The sequence below is a fragment of the Procambarus clarkii genome, chromosome 44, assembly GCF_040958095.1.
Source record: "Procambarus clarkii isolate CNS0578487 chromosome 44, FALCON_Pclarkii_2.0, whole genome shotgun sequence".
NCBI classification, from domain to species: Eukaryota; Metazoa; Arthropoda; class Malacostraca; order Decapoda; family Cambaridae; genus Procambarus; species Procambarus clarkii.
Genome location: NC_091193.1, coordinates 27381310 through 27401744, shown reverse-complemented (window position 1 = coordinate 27401744; position 20435 = coordinate 27381310). Strand labels below are relative to the sequence as shown.

At 47.9% G+C, this 20435-nt stretch overlaps 1 protein-coding gene across 2 annotated transcripts in view; it reads right to left on the bottom strand.

Moving 5' to 3' along the window:
- The window catches only part of LOC123745426 (enoyl-CoA hydratase domain-containing protein 3, mitochondrial), a 40550-nt gene extending 20648 nt beyond the window's left edge, over nucleotides 1-19902 (bottom strand). For both annotated transcript variants that reach the window (XR_011222047.1, XM_045725981.2), the window contains exons 1-3: nucleotides 19819-19902; nucleotides 16932-17050; nucleotides 6442-6571 (exon numbers count right to left, since the gene is read on the bottom strand). Coding sequence is in view for 1 of the 2 variants with exons in the window: in XM_045725981.2 (XP_045581937.1) it covers nucleotides 6442-6571; nucleotides 16932-17050; nucleotides 19819-19854 (285 nt within the window). In the remaining variant the exon portion in view is untranslated. The remainder of the gene's footprint in view (nucleotides 1-6441; nucleotides 6572-16931; nucleotides 17051-19818) is intronic.
- Between the last annotated feature and the right edge of the window lie 533 nt (nucleotides 19903-20435).

Sequence of the window (20435 nt, the reverse complement as noted above, 5' to 3'; positions counted from 1 at the left end):
GGAGGGATGCTGGGGAGCCTCCGGGTCTCACCCAGAAAATGGCGTTTCATTACATTCAACGCTGGTTTTCTGGGGGGAGCCCCTTTGGCTCCCCGGAGCTAACTACCCACAGAGGAAAGAATAGGGACTTACCCGGGAGGTGGTTGCTGCTCACTCCTCAACCCGAAGTCGAGACAACTGGCTGCATCCGCTGACCGAAAGCGACACAGGCCCGACTGGGCCCAGGAACGTTAACAAGGTAACGAGCAGCCAGGACCCTGTTCGATCATCATAATCCCCACGCCCGAATGTCAGTCCAGGACATATTGCTAAGGACGGCAGTAAGTGCCGCGAACTTGCGGACGTTATGGGCACGGGAATAGACTGCAGGCTGGCTAGCCTTAATAACTCTGTGGATGACCTGGGAGACCTGAACCCGCGAACAGGGAAGAAGGGAAACCGGATCAACCCAAAGTGCGTCCACGGACACAGAAGCCATGGCGCACAAATAATGGCGGAGAGCCACAACCGGACACAAAACATAATGCACCCCCGCCTAATCAACCAAGCATCAACAACCCAGGGATCCCTCCAGAAAGCAACAGTCTCATTCTTCGCCAGAAAAGAAGGAGAATGCTGCAGACAAACAAACCGATCACCCCGACTGAAGGAGCAGAAACCTCTGCACCGGAGGAGAGCATGAAGCTCACCAACTCAACCCGCAGAGGCCAATGCCAACAAGAAAAGAGGCTTTCGAAAAACAATCCGGAATCAAAGGGGCCACAACAAAACGAGGAGAAGAAAGATATGAGAGCACTCTGTCCTGAGACAGCTTGCGAAATGGTGCAGATGTAACATCAATACCGAAAGCAAGCTGAAGCAGCTCCGCCAGTGCCGCACAATGAGGCGACAGTGTTAGGCATAAGGAGACGGTCCTGGAACAACCAAGAGAGAAAGGACAACACCCACCCTAACATAAAGCGAAGTACAATGACAAAGACATAAGAAGAACCGGAAGGACCACCAGGAAATTTCATACTGCCGCCGAGACGAAGCCCGCAGGTGGAACACTAATAAGGAAGCCACCTGATCACCATGGAGATGATGATAAACTCGAGTCAAAAATACCATACACGAAAACTCGAGGAGAAGATCGAACCATCCAAGTGACGTACCGGTCCAATCTGCAGGAAGAGGCGGAGCCGCGGGAAAACCTCCGGGTTTGGACACCGAGCAAGCAGCGCCTGAAACCACGGCTGGGCTGACCACCAAGGGGCCAAGAGGACAACTCTCCTCTGGTAAGTCTCCAAGTGAGTCAGGACCTGGAGCAACAGCTGAACCGGGGGAAAGAGGTACAGGAACCCCCCACCTTGACCAGTCCTGCCGAAAGGCGTTGACCCCGACTGCCTCGCAGTCGGGAAAGGGCGCCACATACAGGGAAAGGCGCCGCGACCACGCCGACGTGAAGAGGTCCACCTCGGGCCATCCGAACGTCTGGCAAAGCCAAAGGAAGGAGTCGGTGTCGACCGTTCTTTCCATGGAGAGGGGAACGAAATGAGACAGGCTGTCGGCCAAAACGTTGGACACTTCCCGCACATGAACCGTCAGGAGAGCCAAACCCCAAGAACTCAGCAGACAAGTCGCCCGAAGCGACCAGCGCCAAAGAGCCAAGGACCGCATCGACCCCCCCCCCCCGGTTTAGACAATGAACCACCAGGGAGCAGTCCGAAAGGACCCGGATCGTTGATCCGCGGGCGACTCGAAGCCTCAGAAGAGCAAACCACACCGCCACCAACTCCCACACAGTGCCAAACCAAACCCGACCCGACGGGTAGACCAGCATCGCGAAGTTCAGGCTACTGCACAGACCCTTAAGCAACCTCCGGGAGACCCGGGAGCCCCCAAGAAACAGGTGCATGTGGAACCACAGCCGCAGGAGAGACTCCAGAGGAAGAGATAAGAAAGCAGTCCGAGAGTCCCACACAAGGCTCAGCCAGGTCCAAACCTGGGAGGGAACCTGATGGGACTTCCTGCAGTTCACCAAGAACCCGAACCCAGCGAGTTGAGAAAGAACCAAATCCCCGGCCAGCAGACAAGAGCACCGGCTGGGAGCCCAAACCAGCCAGTCGTCGAGGTAGGCCAGCACCCGAACACCTAACAGACGAAGACGGGCCACCATGACCCTTGTAAGGCGTGTGAAAATGCGAGGTGTCAGTTCAACCCGAATGGGAGACAACGAAAGCGGGAAGCACGAAGCCCCACAACAAAACCAAGCCAGTCCCTGAACCCCGGATGAATCGGGACATGCCAATAAGCGTCCTGAAGGTCCAGGGACACCATCCAAGCGCCCGGCTCCAACAGGAGCCAAACCTGGGACAGCGTGGTCATCCGAAAGGAGGGGCAATGAACCCAGGGGTTCAGACGGGACAAGTCCAGAATGAACCGCAGATCCGCGCAGTCCCGTTTCGGGACCGGAAACAGACGGGAAACCCATCTGAGGGACGTAGTCGTTTCGACCACGCCCAAGTGAACCTACTCCAAGACGACCTGACCACCAGGGGGGGGGGCCACCCAACACCACCGGAGGCCTCGCAAAACGATCCAAAACGCCCACGAATCGTGGGACCAGGCGTGAGTGAACAGGGCAAGCCTCCCCTTCCCCCATCGCCCTGTCAATGAGGCGAACCGCGAAAGGGCCGTCACCCCTTACGAGACCCAGAACCCCGCACAGAGCGAACACTGTGCCGACCAGACGAAGGCGGGTCCAAAGGAGGAGCCAAACCCGACACCAGTGGCCTATCACGACAAGAGGAACCTCGAGCCTTGGTATGACCCTTCCGGGAAGGACCACCACGGGACCCCCGGAGAACCAGCAAGTCCGACATAGGACGGCAAGAAGCCAAAGTAGCCTGAATATACTGCGCAATGGCGGAAGCCTCAAATAATAGAGGACAAAAAGGCGAAGACATCCTAAGAGTCAAAGCCCAAGCGGATTCCACAGAGGAGGCAAGCACCGTCTGCCGACATGCGAGCCGGGAAGCATAAAACAGAGCAATCGCATCCCTCAAGATCGGCACGAAAAGCTTCAGCAAGGCAGCCGACGAGCAAGCCGCCGAGGCCAAGGCGTCAGAACCAGGAACAGCCCCAAGCACCCCAACATCCTCCATGAGCCAGTTGGAAGACAGCTCCAGGAGGGAAAAGAAACACAAGGCCGCATCCAAAAGGCCCCGAGCGCGCAAGTCCTCAGCCACCTGCGCTGCCGAAAGGGAGGGAACCTGCACATGGAGTTGAACAACACCAACATCCCAAGGAAGGGCAGGAGCAAACAAACACTCATTGAGGCGCTTAAGGTCGCCCCCTAGGAAAACCTGCAACTACAGATACATCACAGGCAAAATTAATGGAAGCAGCAATTAAAAACTTTCTAAGCAAACATATAATTTGTCTCGCAAATAATTATGACTCGATATTCATTTTTAAGAAGGAAAGTCAATTTTGAAGCCCTTGAAAATTAATGAACATTGTGTATTTGCATTTGAGTAACATGAAGAAGGGATGCACTAATCAGGAAAATGACCAGGTGGATGTTTGGCATACCAAAATTAGGGATTTTTGGCAAAAGAACTTCAAGGAAAGGTCCACCAGAGATAGACTTTAACAAAGAGATGATGCAAATTGGCAGATAAATTTGTCCCTATTCAAAGTAAGGACAATGAAAGGTATAATTTAACACAAGGTTTAGCCAAGAATGTAAAGGAGCAAAGTACAATACTGTACTTGGCATGAGGCCATGGAAAACATTAAGAACAAAAGAGAAGAGAGGAGTGCAACACGGGTTATAGATGAGTACCTCGGATTCAGAAGGGAAGCAGAATGGCAATTTAAAAATGACATTGCTTTATCTGCAAAGACTCCAACCCAAATTGCTTCATAGCCACAGCAGGATTAAAACATTAATGAAAAAACCAGCATTGAATGTAATGTAACGCCATTTTCTGGGTGAGACCCGGAGGCTCCCCGGAGTTTATCCAGGCTGATATGCTAATGTCAGTCTTTGGCATCAGTCATGTGTATGGAGTTCTGTGGGCCTACCGGGGACCACGAGCCAGAACTTGGCCCCCCTCAGATGAGGCATGGGGAGCAATGGCCTATAGAAACCCCCGTGTGGTTGGAAGCATTCTGTCTGCTATCGACCGGGTCAGGCACCCAGAAAGATAAGCGTCTCAAAACAAACCCCTATTCTGGTGTAAATTGCTATCAAAAGCCGAACATGTGGATAGAACTCCCCAAAAAGAAACGAGCATGACGTCACACGTCGCCGCGCCGCTGTCTGTGCCGCTCCCCCCCCCCTCGGAGGAGGAAGGGAAGCCTCAGACCCCCACGTCGGCTATCCACCCTTCAGTTCTCAGGCTGATGCTAGAGGCAGAGGTCGTGTGCTCTGGCTCCAGTGATTTTCCAGCACTGTGCTTTGAGTGTGATCGCTGTCTTCCAGGGGTGCGAGAGTCAGGAGTTACTCTACAGTACTCGGGCTGCATGCACCAAGGATTACCTTCCCTAGGTGCCCTGTAAGTACTGCCCTTGGGGCTTGGGGCTACCTTCCACAAGTTCCTTAGGTCCTGTCTCTACTGGGCTGTTTAACTGCTTGATTTTTGCCCGCCCTTTGGGTGTTTTGTCTCCCTTGTTTACCTTAGGGTAAAAAGACAGTTTGCACTGGTACGGGGCACAGGGTGCTGTGCAGCTTGTTTTCACCATTCACAGCGGCCGCCTCTGTTCCTTTGGGTACATTATCCCCTTGCGGGGTTTTATTTTTATTTTGGGCCGCCTCTGTTCCTTTGGGTACATTATCCCCTTGCGGGGTTTTATTTTTATTTTGTTTTTACCTTGGGGGGAAGTCTGCCTTGCTTGCCCCTTGGTGACTGACCTAATACATTTTTTTTCTGGTGGTGCCCCCTGCTAGGTCCCCGTGAGTGTACACGTCCCTGAGGTTTAGCTTTAGAAAGTTGCTTGGTAGTTTTGGGTGCCGGTTAGCAGTACCCTGCCTGGGATTCCCTGAGCGTGAGTTCCGTCTCAGGACCATGGCAAACCCCACGGGGGGTGCGTGGGTCCGATGGATGTAACCCCGGAGTTCCCCCCCTCGCTTTGTGTGAGTTCGAGGGTTGCTCGACCCCCTTGTCTCAGGGTGACTCTCACTGTTTTTGCCTTCGTCACGCTGCCTATTGGGTCGGTGACACTTTCGACCCAGAATCCTGCGAGTTCTGTTGCTTGCTGGTGACTCAGTTTACCCAGTCTAATGATGATCTTCTACAGGTACAGGCGGCGTAGGCGTTGCATGTGCGCTTTAGGTTGTTGCAACGTGCTCGGTTGGTTGCTCACCTGGATGTCCCGAGGCTGCCCCGTTTTGCTTATACAGACCCGGACTTGGGGGTGGGGGGTCGCTTCGACCTTGGTTCAGTCCGCACCCCCCCCCCTCGTCCTTCCCCTGTCGTGGTTCGTTCTGGTGGTCCCCCCCCCCCTGCTTCCAGCCCCAAAACGTCTGAGAATTTCAGAGTTGAGGCAGGGTTTAGATGGTCTTGAGACTCGGGCAGTCTCGGGGGATGCACCTTCCAGTGTGGCGACAGAGGCATTCGAGTCCGATCTCTCTGCCAAAGCCTCCAGGTCAGACCAGTGGGCCTCCTTCCGTGCGGCTTACTCGGCTGTGCCGACCTTTTCTTTAGAGGCCAGTGCTCTGGGGGATGACTTGGCCCCAGGACCTGCGGAGGAGGATCCTGTAGCTGGGGAGGGGCCCCGCTGGACCCCACCTGGGTTTTTCTGCCCTCTGAGCAGGGCTTATTGTTACAAGGAGTTGGGTTCTTTTCCCCCCTCTAAGTACAAGTTAGATGAGACTGAGCTCTGAGACTAGTCTCAGAGCTCAGAAGTGAGGACTAGTTTCAGAGATCAGAAGCGAGGACTAGTCTCAGAGCTCAGAAGCAAGGAATTGTCTCAGAGCTCACTGGAATAGAAAAACATAAAACATGATTACCACATGGAAAATTCTCACGAGGAATATACAGGGCAGACTAGGTGGTATATAAACAAAGAAATACTAGATGGGAAGTTAAGGAGCCACAGAGATATTAGAAAGATCATTGTCAAAGAATAGTTAAATGTAAAATGTAAAGAAGTATTGGTGACAGATTGCATACACAGATTCAAAAGTTTCCATGTTTACTAGGGTGTATCAAATATGACAAGAGCCCAACAGGCATGGAAACCTAGTACATCAGCTGAATGAGTGTTGAGAGGTGGGGACTAGGCAAAGAGCTGTTACTTATGCTTTGTAAATATAACTAGGTAAGTACTGGATAGGGCTATCCACTAGTGTACCAGGAATGGAATTTAAAATTACAGAATATCTAATTAATATGATGAAATTGTGCAGTTATGCTGTAAACCAATTCTCCGAGATAATGGAAAAACACTAACCAGCTCCTTTAGATTATGGCCAGCTGAAAAGACTTTGCCTTGCGCTCCCAGTATGATACATCGCAGAGCGGGATCTTCTCGAGTCACAGCAGCATGCAACTCCTGCACCATTTTCAGAGACAGTGAATTTCTGCATAAAAAAATTACTGATTAGAAACTTTTTACTTTCTTGACAAACAAATTAGGATAACAAATCCTTATATAAGTACTGTACTGTATTATGCAATAGAGTACAGTACAATACTTAAACCCTCAGCCTGATTTTGTTTCCCATATAGTATCTTCATATTTCAACACAGAAGAATAACCTTAATTTATCCCAATGTTTCTATTAACCACTTAACTGTGCCAACCGAGTATTCTCGGTCAGCGGGAAACTGCGCCAACCGAGTAAACTCTTTTTGATTTTTCAGTACCAATTTTAAATGTGTACAAGGTTGGTTGTGTACGAAATGGACTCTTAGGACCTCTAGTGAGAGGCAGCCATCTTGGAAAAAATTTCCAGAATGCTTTAGGGCTGCTGGCTGGGTTAGTACTGAATGAGCAACCATGGGTGGCGCACGCACCTCTGGCTCCCAAACACCTGTCTGATGCAGTGTTGAAAGATAAAGCTCTGTCTGTGAAATTCAAACCTTATTGTTTGAAGAACATAAGGGTCATAATATTGGTGAAGCTAGGCGCAATAAGGACCTAACACAAAGGTCGAATGAAAGTGATACAGCACCTATGAGGGCGATACAGCGAGCATATCCAGTTGTAGCTCTGAGCGCCACCCTTGCCCACCTATGCTATCTCCAATTTATTTAGATGATACATAGATGAATCGTTTTCTGCGTTCAGTGATGATGCATCTGATACAAGTAGAATAAATGAACAGTGTTAGCGGCTTCCATGGTGGTGTTTTCCATAGATATTTTCAAGAATACCTGAATCTCTTCTTGAGTGACGGACACTCTTTGAGGCTGGCTGAATCTCTTTTTGACTGACAGATACTCTGTGAGGCAAGCTGAATCTTTTCCTGTGTGGGGACCATACAAGGCGATCTTTTCAAGACTACCTTACAAATTGATCTTTTCCTATAATCTTTTCAAGACTACCTTACAAATTGATCTTTTCCTATAATCTTTTCAATACTACTTTATGCTTTACAAGCTTGGCTACATACAACCTACAAGTACTAAAGCCAAGGGTGTATGTGAGTGCGTTATTTGCAAGCACACAGAATGAAGAAACAGGAAGCGAAAATTTATCTGTACCTGGTGCACTGAGAGCGAAGTCGCGCTGTGTACCATGGACTACTTCGTTGATTATTACTCATTTCCGAAGTACTGAGTGTGTAATACAGTGTGTTACTGTGCAAATTGTGTGTGAAACTGTACATATTGTAATTTTAGTGAATTTTTAACAGGTAATATTGCGACAATAAACATTTATTGTGGACACATTACTGACACAAGTATCACAGTTTCATGGAACATTATGAACATTCTACTGTATACATATTGTAAAAAACACAAATATGCATCATATATGATAAAAAACCAGCGTTGAATGTAATGAAACGCCATTTTCTGGGTGAGTCCCGGAGGCTCCCCGGAGCTATCCATGGCTGATATGGATACCCTTACTATTTTGCATCAGTCGATGTGGGTGGAGTTCTAGGCCTATCGGGGACCACGAGCCAGAACCTGGCCCCCTCAGAGAGGCATGGGGAGCAATGGCCCATAGAAATGCACATGTGATTTGGAGCATTCTATATCTGCCATCGACCAGGACAGGCACCAAGAAAGGTAAGCGCCACAAAACAAACCCCTATTCTGGTTAACAACAAAAATCGACAAACGAGTGGACAGAACTCCCCCAGGAAAACGAACTAACAAGCATGACGTCACACGAGCCGCGCCGCATGTCTGCGCAGCTTCCCCCTCCCCGGGAGGGGGAAGGGGGAGCCCCAGACTCCCGCACCGGCGATCCCCGCCCCAGTTCTGAGGCTGGATATCAAAACCGCGAAAAAAACACCGACTGGAGGGCGGGAGGGTGCCGGGGAGCCTCCAGGACTCACCCAGAAAATGGCGTTTCATTACATTCAACACTGGTTTTCTGGGGGGAGCCCCTACGGCTCCCCGGAGCTACTTCACCAAAGACTACCTAAGAAAACAGGGGGACATACCCGGGAGGCGGTCGGTGAATCACTCCTCAACACAAAGTCGATACAACCACCCAAGGACCCCTCCGGAAAGTAGCAGGCACATCATTCACCAGAAAAAGGGAGAACGGCCACAGACGAAGAAACCTATGACCACGACCATAGGAGCCAAAAACCACTGCGCCTGAGAAGAGTATGAAGCTCTGCCACACGACTCCCAGAGGCCAATGCCAACATAAAAAGAGAACCGAGGCAAAGCAAGCCTGACCCCAAGGAGCCACAACCACCAAGGAGAAGAAAAACAGGAGAGCACCCTGTCCAAAGACCAGGACAGCACAGGCAGTGCATAAGCAGGCCGGAGGTGAAACAACGCACGAGACAGCCTGCGAAACGGCGCAGAAGGAACAGCGATACTGAAAGCTAGCAGCAGAAACCAAGGTGCCAGACCCAGGAACGGCCCCCAAGCGCCTCTACATCCTCCGCAAGCCAATCTTATGACAGCCCCAGGAGGGAAAAGAAAACGCAGGACTAAAACCAAAATGCCACAAGCGTGCAAGTCCACCGCCACAAATGCAGCCAACAGGGAAGGAACCCCCATAAGGAGCCGCCCCGCACCAACATCCCGCAGAAGGGCAGGAACGAAAAGACTCATTAAGAGGAGCAAAATTGCCCCCAGGAAAACGAGTAGCGCCGAGACAGCACGAAGAGAAGAGATATGCACAAAAGAACAAGAAGGCCAAACACCCAGAAGCTGCCGGGAAGAGGACCCACAAGTCCTAGAAAGGACCGGAGGGAAGCTCAACCGAATGACGACAGATGTACCAGGAAAACGGGAAGGAGCAAAACCGTCACGAACCTTCGAGAACAAAAAGAAGCAAACACAAAGGACGAAGGCACAAAAACCATGTCGCACCCGAGACCAAAAGTCATGCAGAAACCCCAAGAAGAGGGGGACTATGACGGAGAAGGCCCGTCCCGGAAAAAAGGAGCGAAGACCATAGAAAGGCACCCACCGGCAGGACGGAAACAACGGGTACAGTAGACAAGGAAACCGAGCCCAGGGAGGGGCCGACGCCCACAAAGCATGTGCGGAGAGGGGGGAACGGAAAAACCCCACACCACAAAACCGCAAGCCCCACCCAGAGGGGTAGAAATACCCCGGTGGGGACAAACGAGGCCTGAGGCCCCTCACGTTAGCCCCACCCCAGCCCCGGGAACCCACCCTGCAGGCCCCAGGGCCGAGCTGTCCCCTCAAAGCCCCAGCATCAAGAAAAACCCCGGGGCAGCCGTGAAAAACACTAAGGAAGGGAGCCCACTAGGCTCTGGAACTTGAACCGAAACTGGAGGATAGGCAAGGGGCGAGATGAAGACCCCAAGCTCATCCCCAGCCAGCACAACGAGGCGAGGACAAGACAGAGAATCCAAGAAACATGGAAAAACCAGGCCCGGCACAGCAAGACCGGCAAGGAAGGAGGGCCCCAGAGGGAGCACGGCGAGCTGAACCTAATGCCACAACCAACCCCGACACGCAGCTGCAGTACCAAAACCACAGCAAAACGTCACCACACTCCCCGAGGAAGCGACAGAGAATATAGATAAATCGTACACAAGGCACACAAGGGGACACAGGCGGAAACCGAGCACCCAACTGAGCCACAGGGACGGTAGAAGAAACGTGTGCAGTGTAACAGGCAATCGAAGGAACACATTAGGCAGCCCAACCTGGGCTGACCCCATACACAGCCCCAAAGCAGAGATGAGAGCGCCCATGAAGCACAGAATCCACTCGACAGGCAAACGACAGGGAAGAGGCGGAACCAAAGAGCCAGAACCCAATCCTGCAAGCACAAGGAGGCGAGCACAAAACACCCTCGACACAGGAAAACGTACCACCGAACAGGCACCCCCACCATTGCACTGCGGAACAAGGTGGAGGCGGGGCCCCGAACTCAAGCAAAGTTAGACAAGCATAGGAGAGGGGCAGAAGTACAGGCAGGAGCCGCCTCGGAAGGGCCAAGAGGCCACCCGCAGACACCCGTGAACCGAGGAAGGAAGCAGGTGGAGAGAACAAGAGCTGCCCAGTATGGGCTAATAGCCCTGCAGTCACCTCGGGTGATACAGTCCACGTTCTCAAGTACGTATGTACACCCATTTCTACTTCCAAAAACAAAAACAGCGTCAGGACGAAGGAGACGCCAAACCGCACCAACTCACCTGCAGAACATAGGCGCTGAAGGGCTATGATGCAAGCTTTCAAGTCCGTAGCCGCTGGAGGCAGCCAGGGTGTCCATGCTGGAGTGGAGAGGAGCGGTGAAGGAGGCTCCCCACCCTAAAACGCAGGGAAAACCTCGTGACTTCCCCACAGCGGCATCCCAGAACATCCCCAAAGCAACGGGGTACGGATTGGATTAACCCTTAAACTGCGTAATGCGCCTGCAGGCTCACGTCTGGTTTGCGCAACACGCCTCCGGGTATTTGTATTTTTCACGTTCCATTCAAAACTCCCGCGGCTACATGGGGTTCACATCAGCTTCCTCAGGGCTCTTGTAAACAGACGCCATCTTTAAAAAAAATCGTGGTCCACATTCCCGGGTGTGGGAGCCTCAGTAGTGTGTGAGCAACCAAGGCTGGCGCTCGCAGCATGAGCGCACAGCACTGCTGTTCAGCATGTGACCACAGCATCGCCTAATAATGTCAAAATGTATATATAACTTGTATTATTTAGCTATGATAGTGTTATATTAAAGCCTGAGTGTGATAATGACTGGGTACAATGTTCAAATATCAGTGACTCAATGCTGTTCACGATGTTCACAGCGCTAGCCACAGCACCACAGCATTATTTCGTTCATCTAGGAATCTTCAAATGATTTCTTAGGTTCCTTTTCAAAATAAACGTGTGGTCAATTATTCATTTACAGGAATTAGTGACCAGGATTGTGATAATAGCAGGAATGTGGTTATAATTAGCGTTGTGCGTAGTATTGTGGAAGGAGGAATTTTGATGAGGGAGGGAGGGCGAGAATTGAGGTAGCCTCATTGTGTGTGTGGCTGCCACTCTTGTTTTGCTCACCATACTAGCTTAGTGGTTTGCTATGGGCAACACATATTTACATGGGTATATATAGTGTAAGAACAGCAACAGGAGAATGTTGAGAGGAGCTATTTTGGTGAGGGAGGTGACGTAATCGTAGCGTCGTGTGCTGTGTGATTTTTCATGCAGTGTATGGTGGCCACTGTACTGTTTGGACATAATACCGGCCTACTTGCATAGTTCTGGTAAATAAAACATGTAGATAGGTATATAGAATTGGTATGCCAAATTTTTAAAAATATACGAGGAAGGCACACAAACATTCAATTGGACAGACTTGATGCTAGGCAAGGAAGTGAATGAGATGTATGTCAAGTTTTGTGAAATACATGATAAAGGCACAAAAAAATTTATACCAAAACAGAGATGCAGAACTAGGAAACAGGATTGGTTCGACAGAAATTGTGAGAGGGCAAGAGACCAAAAGAAACAAAAATGGAATCAATACAGGAAGAGGCCGAACCCCCAAACATACCAGCGATACAAAGATGCGAGAAACAACTATACGGCAGTAAGGAGAGAGGCAGAAAGAAATTTTGAAAAAGGGATTGCAGACAAATGTAAAACAGAACCGGGCCTATTCTACAAATTCATAAACAACAAATTGCAGGTAAAGGATAATATCCAGAGGTTGAAAATGGGAAACAGATTCACGGAAAATGAAAAGGAAATGTGTGAAACATTAAATGAAAAGTTCCAAAGTGTGTTTGTACAAAATGAAATCTTCAGAGAACCAGACACAATAAGAATTCCAGAGAACAACATAAAGCGGATAGAGGTGTCTAGAGATGAAGTGGAAAATATGCTAAAGGAGCTCAGTAAGAACAAAGCAGCTGGCCCAGATGGCGTTTCACCATGGGTTCTGAGAGAATGTGCATCTGAGCTCAGCTTTCCATTTCACCTGATCTTTCAGGCATCCCTGTGTACAGGAATCGTAGCAGACGTGTGGAAACAGGCTAACATAGTTCCAATCTACAAAAGTGGCAGCAGGGAAGACCCCCTCAATTATAGACCTGTATCATTGACAAGTGTAATAGTGAAAGTATTGGAAAAACTAATCAAAACTAAATGGGTAGAACACCTGGAGAGAAATGATATAATATCAGACAGACAGTATGGTTTTCGATCTGGAAGATCCTGTATATCGAATTTACTCAGTTTCTATGATCGAGCCACAAAGATATTACAGGAAAGAGATGGTTGGGTTGACTGCATCTATCTGGACCTAAAAAAGGCTTTCGACAGAGTTCCACATAAGAGGTTGTTCTGGAAACTGGAAAATATTGGAGGGGTGACAGGTAAGCTTCTAACATGGATGAAAAATTTTCTGACTGATAGAAAAATGAGGGCAGTAATCAGAGGCAATGTATCGGAATGGAGAAATGTCAAAAGTGGAGTACCACAAGGTTCAGTTCTTGCACCAGTGATGTTTATTGTCTACATAAATGATCTACCAGTTGGTATACAGAATTATATGAACATGTTTGCTGATGATGCTAAGATAATAGGAAGGATAAGAAATTTAGATGATTGTCATGCCCTTCAAGAAGACCTGGACAAAATAAGTATATGGAGCACCACTTGGCAAATGGAATTTAATGTTAATAAATGCCATGTTATGGAATGTGGAATAGGAGAACATAGACCCCACACAACCTATATATTATGTGAGAAATCTTTAAAGAATTCTGATAAAGAAAGAGATCTAGGGGTGGTTCTAGATAGAAAACTATCACCTGAGGACCACATAAAGAATATTGTGCAAGGAGCCTATGCTATGCTTTCTAACTTCAGAATTGCTTTTAAATACATGGATGGCGATATACTAAAGAAATTGTTCATGACTTTTGTTAGGCCAAAGCTAGAATATGCAGCTGTTGTGTGGTGCCCATATCTTAAGAAGCACATCAACAAACTGGAAAAGGTGCAAAGACATGCTACTAAGTGGCTCCCAGAACTGAAGGGCAAGAGCTACGAGGAGAGGTTAGAAGCATTAAATATGCCAAAACTAGAAGACAGAAGAAAAAGAGGAGGCCAAGACCGTCAGTACAGTAGTTTCAAAGCGTTATATGACAAAGAGTGCTGGGAAGACAGGACACCACGAGCGTAGCTCTCATCCTGTAACTACACTTAGGTAATTACAAGGTGTATTACACACACGTGCATATGCACATACACATGTGCACACACACAGTGTACACATGTACATGTGTACACATACACATGAAAAGAAAATTACAAGCCGCCGACCAGTGGGCAGAGAGCACCACGCCGGCCAGGCGAAGGAGGCACAAAACTACATCAAAAGGCCCACCTCGACAACAAAATCCAAAGTCTCAGCACCACCCCAACACGTGCCAAGACCCAAAAAGATCAGTCTGCAAGCCAGGAAGACCCCGGAACCCCAGAAGGCACACCTGGGTCTCACATAAGGAAACAAAGCCCTTTGAACCCACAAAGGGGGCCCAAGAGGAAGAAACCTCCGGAACGAAACCAAAGAACCCAAAGGAACCCGGAATCGAACCAGAGGGAGCCCAAACCACCACATTTGCCGCCGGAGATACACCACAGAAAGGCAAAGCACAGCCCCCAGACAGAAACCCCAGGGAAACGGTCAAAACAGATCGAAAACCGAGGGACAAGGTGCAGGAGAAAGCATAAACAGACAGGGACACTGAGCCCAAACCCTAGGGTCCAGACCCAAAACAGACAAAACGGAAAACCCGGTGTAAAATCAACACTCAAACGTTCCCAGAGGAACAGAAGACGAGCAGAAAACACCAGAAAAGCAAAGAAACGACAACAGGAGAATAAAACCCCTAAAAAAAGTGAAAAAACTCACCCAAGACGCTCACTCGCACACCTAGGCACATATAAACTAACCGCAACGCAGCCCTGGTGGCCACGCCGGGAAACCAGCAGAAGAAAATGGCCACCAGAAAAGAGGGCTGTGACCGACGCAAAAGATACGAAAACACACCAGCAAAAGTGGGATGCAAGCAGACTGGATGGGCGAAAAACTCCGCCCAGAAGCAGGCAGGGGCAAACAGCCCCAGAACTGCTAGCAGGCATCCCCCACAGCCCCAGGAACCCGCAACAGAGGCCCCAGGGCACAACCATCATCCAAGTCCTCTGCCCTTAAAGAAAGGAAGAGTCCAGGGGAAAGGCAGCAAGAAAGGGCCGCTGGTAGGTGACCCAGAAGCCTTGGCAGGAGGAACAGGCTCGAAAACCTCCGTCCCCAACCCGAATGGGGCAGCCCCCAAAACCACCCGAGTCTCGGCCCCAACTAAACCCCGACCCGACCCCGAAACCCGCAAACAATACGGAGCCGGGAACAGGGAGGTTAAGGGGCGAACAGCACCTAACCAAAATGGGGCGGCCCCGGGGCATCTGAGTGGGAAACCAACCTAGTGTGTTGCAGCAACCAAACCTAGCTTGGAACACGGATGCCGCCTGTACTCTGAACAGTAATAACATCAGGAGAGTACTGGAGAACAAGCAGAAAATATCTCACGCAAGACTCCGGGTCAAGGTGTCAGTGACCCAACAGGCAACATGACAGAGGTAAAAGTGGCGACTGTCACCTGGAGACAAGGGCACAGCAACCAACAATCCCGTACAAGATGGGTTGGAACCTGGAAGACACATCACTGGTCCACCGAGTCCCGACAGGGGTTTCCAGGGCCCGTAGGGTAACAATTGCGGGAAGCTCGGGCAAGGTGTTGCTAACCGATTAAAACCCAAAAATAACAAGGGGGGGGGGGTAGAGGACAACACTGAAAGCCCCTGCGACATGTACAATCACGGGGGCCTAGCAGATGGCCACCAAACACTACCAGTGGAACTATAGCCACACTAGGCAAACCGCCATCAGGCAAATGAAAATAAAAACAAAAGAAAAACCCTGCAAAAGTACACCGTCTCCAGAGGCAACAGATACCGGTTGCCGCTTAGGTGGTAGGTCGTGCAACACCTTGATGCCCTAACCAGCACAATACCAGTCCCTACCCAGGGCCAAACAAGGGCCTCAAGCCCCAGCTGGCCCCAAGGGTGAGGCAAATGCCGAGCAGCAAGAACCTCTACGGGAATGGTTCCTGAATGCCCCAGGGAAGATAATCCTGTCACACAGGGGCAGTACTCACAGGGCGCTTAGGGAAGGAAGCCCCTAAGCACATGCAGCCCCGGTACTGATGAGGAACACCTGGCCACCACACCACATAACACACGGCAGGGAACGCCACACGAGGCAAACACCGCCTAGGAAATTGAGGCCAGAGAAGTGTCTATCCCGGTTGACATTAGCTTATGAACTGATGCTCGGCAGCCGGCGCTGTGAGGTCCGGGGTTCCCCCTCCACCTCTTGGGGCGGGGAGGGCTGCACGGACGATCGGTGCACCAGTAAAGTGTGATGTTTGCTTGTTTCCTTGGGATTGTAGGGAGTTTCTACCTCTCTGTTCAGTTTTTGTTTTAGTTTTTTACAATGTAGGGTTTGTTTTGTTATGCCTACCTTTCTGGGTGCCTAACCCAGGTCGGTGGTAGATAAGGAAAACCCCAACCACAAGGGGGTTTTCCAGGGCCATTGCTCCCTGAAACCTCTCTGAATGTCCCGGTCTAATATAACATACATTAGCCCGATAAGCTCCAGGGAGCCATAGGGACTCCCCACAGAAAAGCTGAAAACAATGAAATTCTTTACAAAGAATTCAAGCGTGATCATCACTACCCAAGAGGCATTGGTAAACTAAAGTGCAGTCGCCCATGCCACCAGGAACTACGTGCTTGGTTGACCCATTCGTGTATCAACAAACTCACAAAGCGAGGCAAAGCTCGTAAACGATTCAAATTTTACAAAGAAATTGAGCTCATAGCCCAACAAATTTTTAAAGAGGGACATTCGTTACCCAAGGTTCAACTGTAAAAGATGTGCAGTACTTTATAGCTTAAAGTATAATATACAGCAATACTAATTAAACCTTAGGCAATATATCACTTACAACAGTTTGACTTTCAAAGTACACTCTGCTGTACACTCACTCTGCTTCTAATTTCTTCTTCCCCCAGTAAACATTCTACTGTACTTGGTACAGGTATTGTATACCAGTAATGCACCCATAATATATTCACAGCTCTCAAAGTCTTGTTTTACAAGTTAACCTTTATACTTTACGGAAAAATCTGTAAAATATGATTTTACTATTAAAAAGTGTTTACTATGGGTACTAACAAAAAATGGTTAATTATAATTTGCACCTTGTTTTGGGATCCGCTAATGTAATGTGACGAACTCCACCTTTGTCCAAAACCTGAAGACGAGACGTTGATGCAGACACTTGTGAGAGCCATTTGTAATTCCACTTTGGCCTCCCTAGCTGCAAAAAGGCATTTTGTATTATTTATTTGATAGTGAATTTAATTTTGAGGTGTGATTTTCATTATCATCCATACACGAGGGAAGTGCCTAGGCCTACACTTATACTATATAGCCTATAGATTTGAGTTGCTGGTCTTGTATAAGCATATAAAAATCAAGAGTAACTGCAGTAGAAATGGCCAGTCCGAGGTGCATTTGCAGTGGTAACAGGATAGGTAAAGAAATTAAAATGTGATGGAAAGATGTCGAGTGCAAAAGCCAGTACAGTACTGTATATTATAATATTATGGCGAGTGTATTGAGATGACTTGTTTATATTGACCTAAGCAGTAGGTAACTAGCAGAATGAAAACAGTTAACGATGTTTGCTTTGCTCTGAACAATGGCAGAGTCAGCTAAAGGAAGTAATTATTTGAACTGTGTGTGATACCTGGTTGATGGGGTTCTGGGAGTTCTTCTACTCCCCAAGCCCGGCCTGAGGCCAAGTTTGACTTGTGAGAGTTTGGTCCACCAGGCTGTTGCTTGGAGCGGCCCGCATGCCCACATATCCACCACAGCCCGGTTGGTCCGGCACTCAATGGAGAAAATGATCTAGTTTTCTCTTGAAGATGTCCACGGTTGTTCCGGCAATATTTCTTATGCTCGCTGGGAGGATGTTGAACAACTGTGGACCGCTGATGTTTATACAGTGTTCTCTGATTGTTCCTATGGCACCTCTGCTCTTCACTGGTTCTATTCTGCATTTACTTCCATATTGTTCACTCCAGTATGTTGTTATTTTACTGTGTAGATTTGGTACTTGGCCCCTCCAGTATCTTCCACGTGAAGCCAGTATGGTATATAGCACATAAATGGGATAAAAGTACAGAGTGATGGAATGGTGGTCAACCACTTAAGACTACAAGAATTGAATGTCACCACTGTACTGACCAGTCCAAGTAGATGGACCCAGGCTGAGCTAATGACAGAGTTGATGTATCAGTCAGCATTATATTCATGCATTACCTAGCCCGCTGGGGTAGACAGCTGCAACTTAGTGGCTTGGTGTTGTGTTGGGCAACAGAGGTGAATAGGAAACCCTAGTTTTGTAGGACATACAACTCATAGTGTGAAGTTGATGAGTCACAATAACATAGCTGAAGATATGATGATCAAACCACACATCAGAAGATGGAGATACGACAACATTTCGGGCCGTCCTGGACCATTATCAAGTTGTATGACTTGATAATGGTCCAGGACGGACGAAAATGTCATCGTTTCTCCATCTGATGTGTGGTTTGGTCATAAATTCATAGTGAGAATGTCATAACTGTGTCAGCTCTAGTGTTCCAGTATGTGAGGTGCTGTAAGAAAGGGAGCCAGTCATTAACTTGAGTGTAGGGTCAGTGAATTCCCATAGTAGCCAAAAATATCTCCAGTGGCAACTTGATTACATCACACTCCTCAAAATTGACAAGCTCAATTAGGTGAGTACAAAGTATACTGTATAAAAAAATATATATCTTATTTTCATAAGGTTAAGATAGGATTCTAAAAAAAAAAAACTAAAGTAGAATGACTGCTCTTTGGGCCCTTTTGGAATCCTACTCAAATTCTCACAGCACCTCTCCCAAAGTCTGATTCCACCAGCTGGGAATCAGACTTGAACATGTCATGTGTGAAAGATTGTTACATGTGTGAAGTTATTCAAACTAGTTGATAACTGGCTTCCATAAACTTGAAACCTTGTTATAACTTTGTACATAATTTGTAAATCAGCCAGTGGTATAGAAAGGTCTCGGGTCATAACATTTTGCCTCAATTTAGTTGGCGGTGAAAGGGGGGTAAAAATTTGGCAGGTTTCACCTATTTTGGGCATTGCCTAGGATCCTGCTTCATTCATCAGTATTATACTGTATTAAACTGGCCTTTTTCACTGCCCAGACTCTATAGACCTACATGTATTAACTAATTGATCTTAACTACATTATGACATGTTGGCTCTTTAAGGTTATTACAAAATTTACTTTGGCACGAGATTGATTTAAATTAGAGAAAATGTTCCCGAAACTGTGTGTGTGTGTTAGTGACTTTGTAAGAATGTTACACTTAAACCCAAATGTATGTACGGTACATTCTCAACTCAATGTACCTTCTTGTGTCTAAATAAATAAATAAATAAATAAATTAATTAATAAGTGACTTTGCAAGGATGTGTCACATTCACCAGTGTATGTACTTTAACAATCCATTGTACCTTAATATTCTTGTAAATAAAGTAAATAAATAATGTGATGAGTGAATTTGAGGATAGGAAGTCCAACAACATGGGCAGGTCTCGTAGTGCAAATTAGGGTCTGTAGTACAGTTGGCTTTGTTCTCGACTTACAATAGGAAATCCGAGGTTCAATTCCTATGTGTGGGATAGAAATGGTTGGACACGTTTCCTGTCACCTAATGCTTCTGTTCACCTTGTAGTAAATAGGTACCAGAGCACGAGTTAAGCAACTGTTGTGGGGTTGCATCCTGAGAGGGTCAGTAGTTCAACTTTAAAGGCACGCGATACAAGCCTAAAGTATACATATACACAGCATTCCCGTTCCCCAACAAAATTAATTAAAATTAACTATCAACGTGAGGGCCGCGCACTGGGTGTTGGTAGGGAATATGAGGTTAGGTTGAAGCTATCTCAAATGTGATGTTACGACACCAAGCACGTTAAATATGCATAAATACTACTCTACACTGGGTATAACGAGCCGTCAAGACCCTGCGCGAGCCCACCTCCAGAGCCTTAAACGATAGTCTGGCTGAGAACATCCTGCCGCCAGAGTCAGCTGATCACTGTTTACCTTTCTGCACCCCCCCTCCCCACAGGGTTGCCAGATTGGGCTACAAGTAGCGAATTGGGCTACTTTTGAGAGCCCCGCGCTCCCAAATTTGTAATTTCGCTACTTGCGACTTTTTGGCCTAATTTAAAAACAAGTTGGAGTATTAATGTTATGAAACTCAATGATGCTTATTTATGCTTTTATAATGTGTACAAATCACAGCCGCGTCCAACAGCCTGATTGACTGGATCACTTACCGCAGGAGGTTTAGTCAGAGACCCCGGCCCCTGGGGACGTTGATTTTTTTTTTTTTTTTTTTAAGATATATACAAGAGTTGTTACATTCTTGTTCAGTTGTTGTACATTCTTGATCCTAGGAACCTTCGAAAGACAAAGTAACCGCAAAGAAAGGTAATCCTCCCCAGGGGCCATAGATTTCCCAACCTAAATTGTCATTAATACTTCATCCCAAAAACTACAGCTGGTTCCACAGATCTTCATTAGAGAGAGAAAGTTATTTAGAAATTTACAAATTGATAAATGATGGGAAAGATTCCTTACAGTTAATAC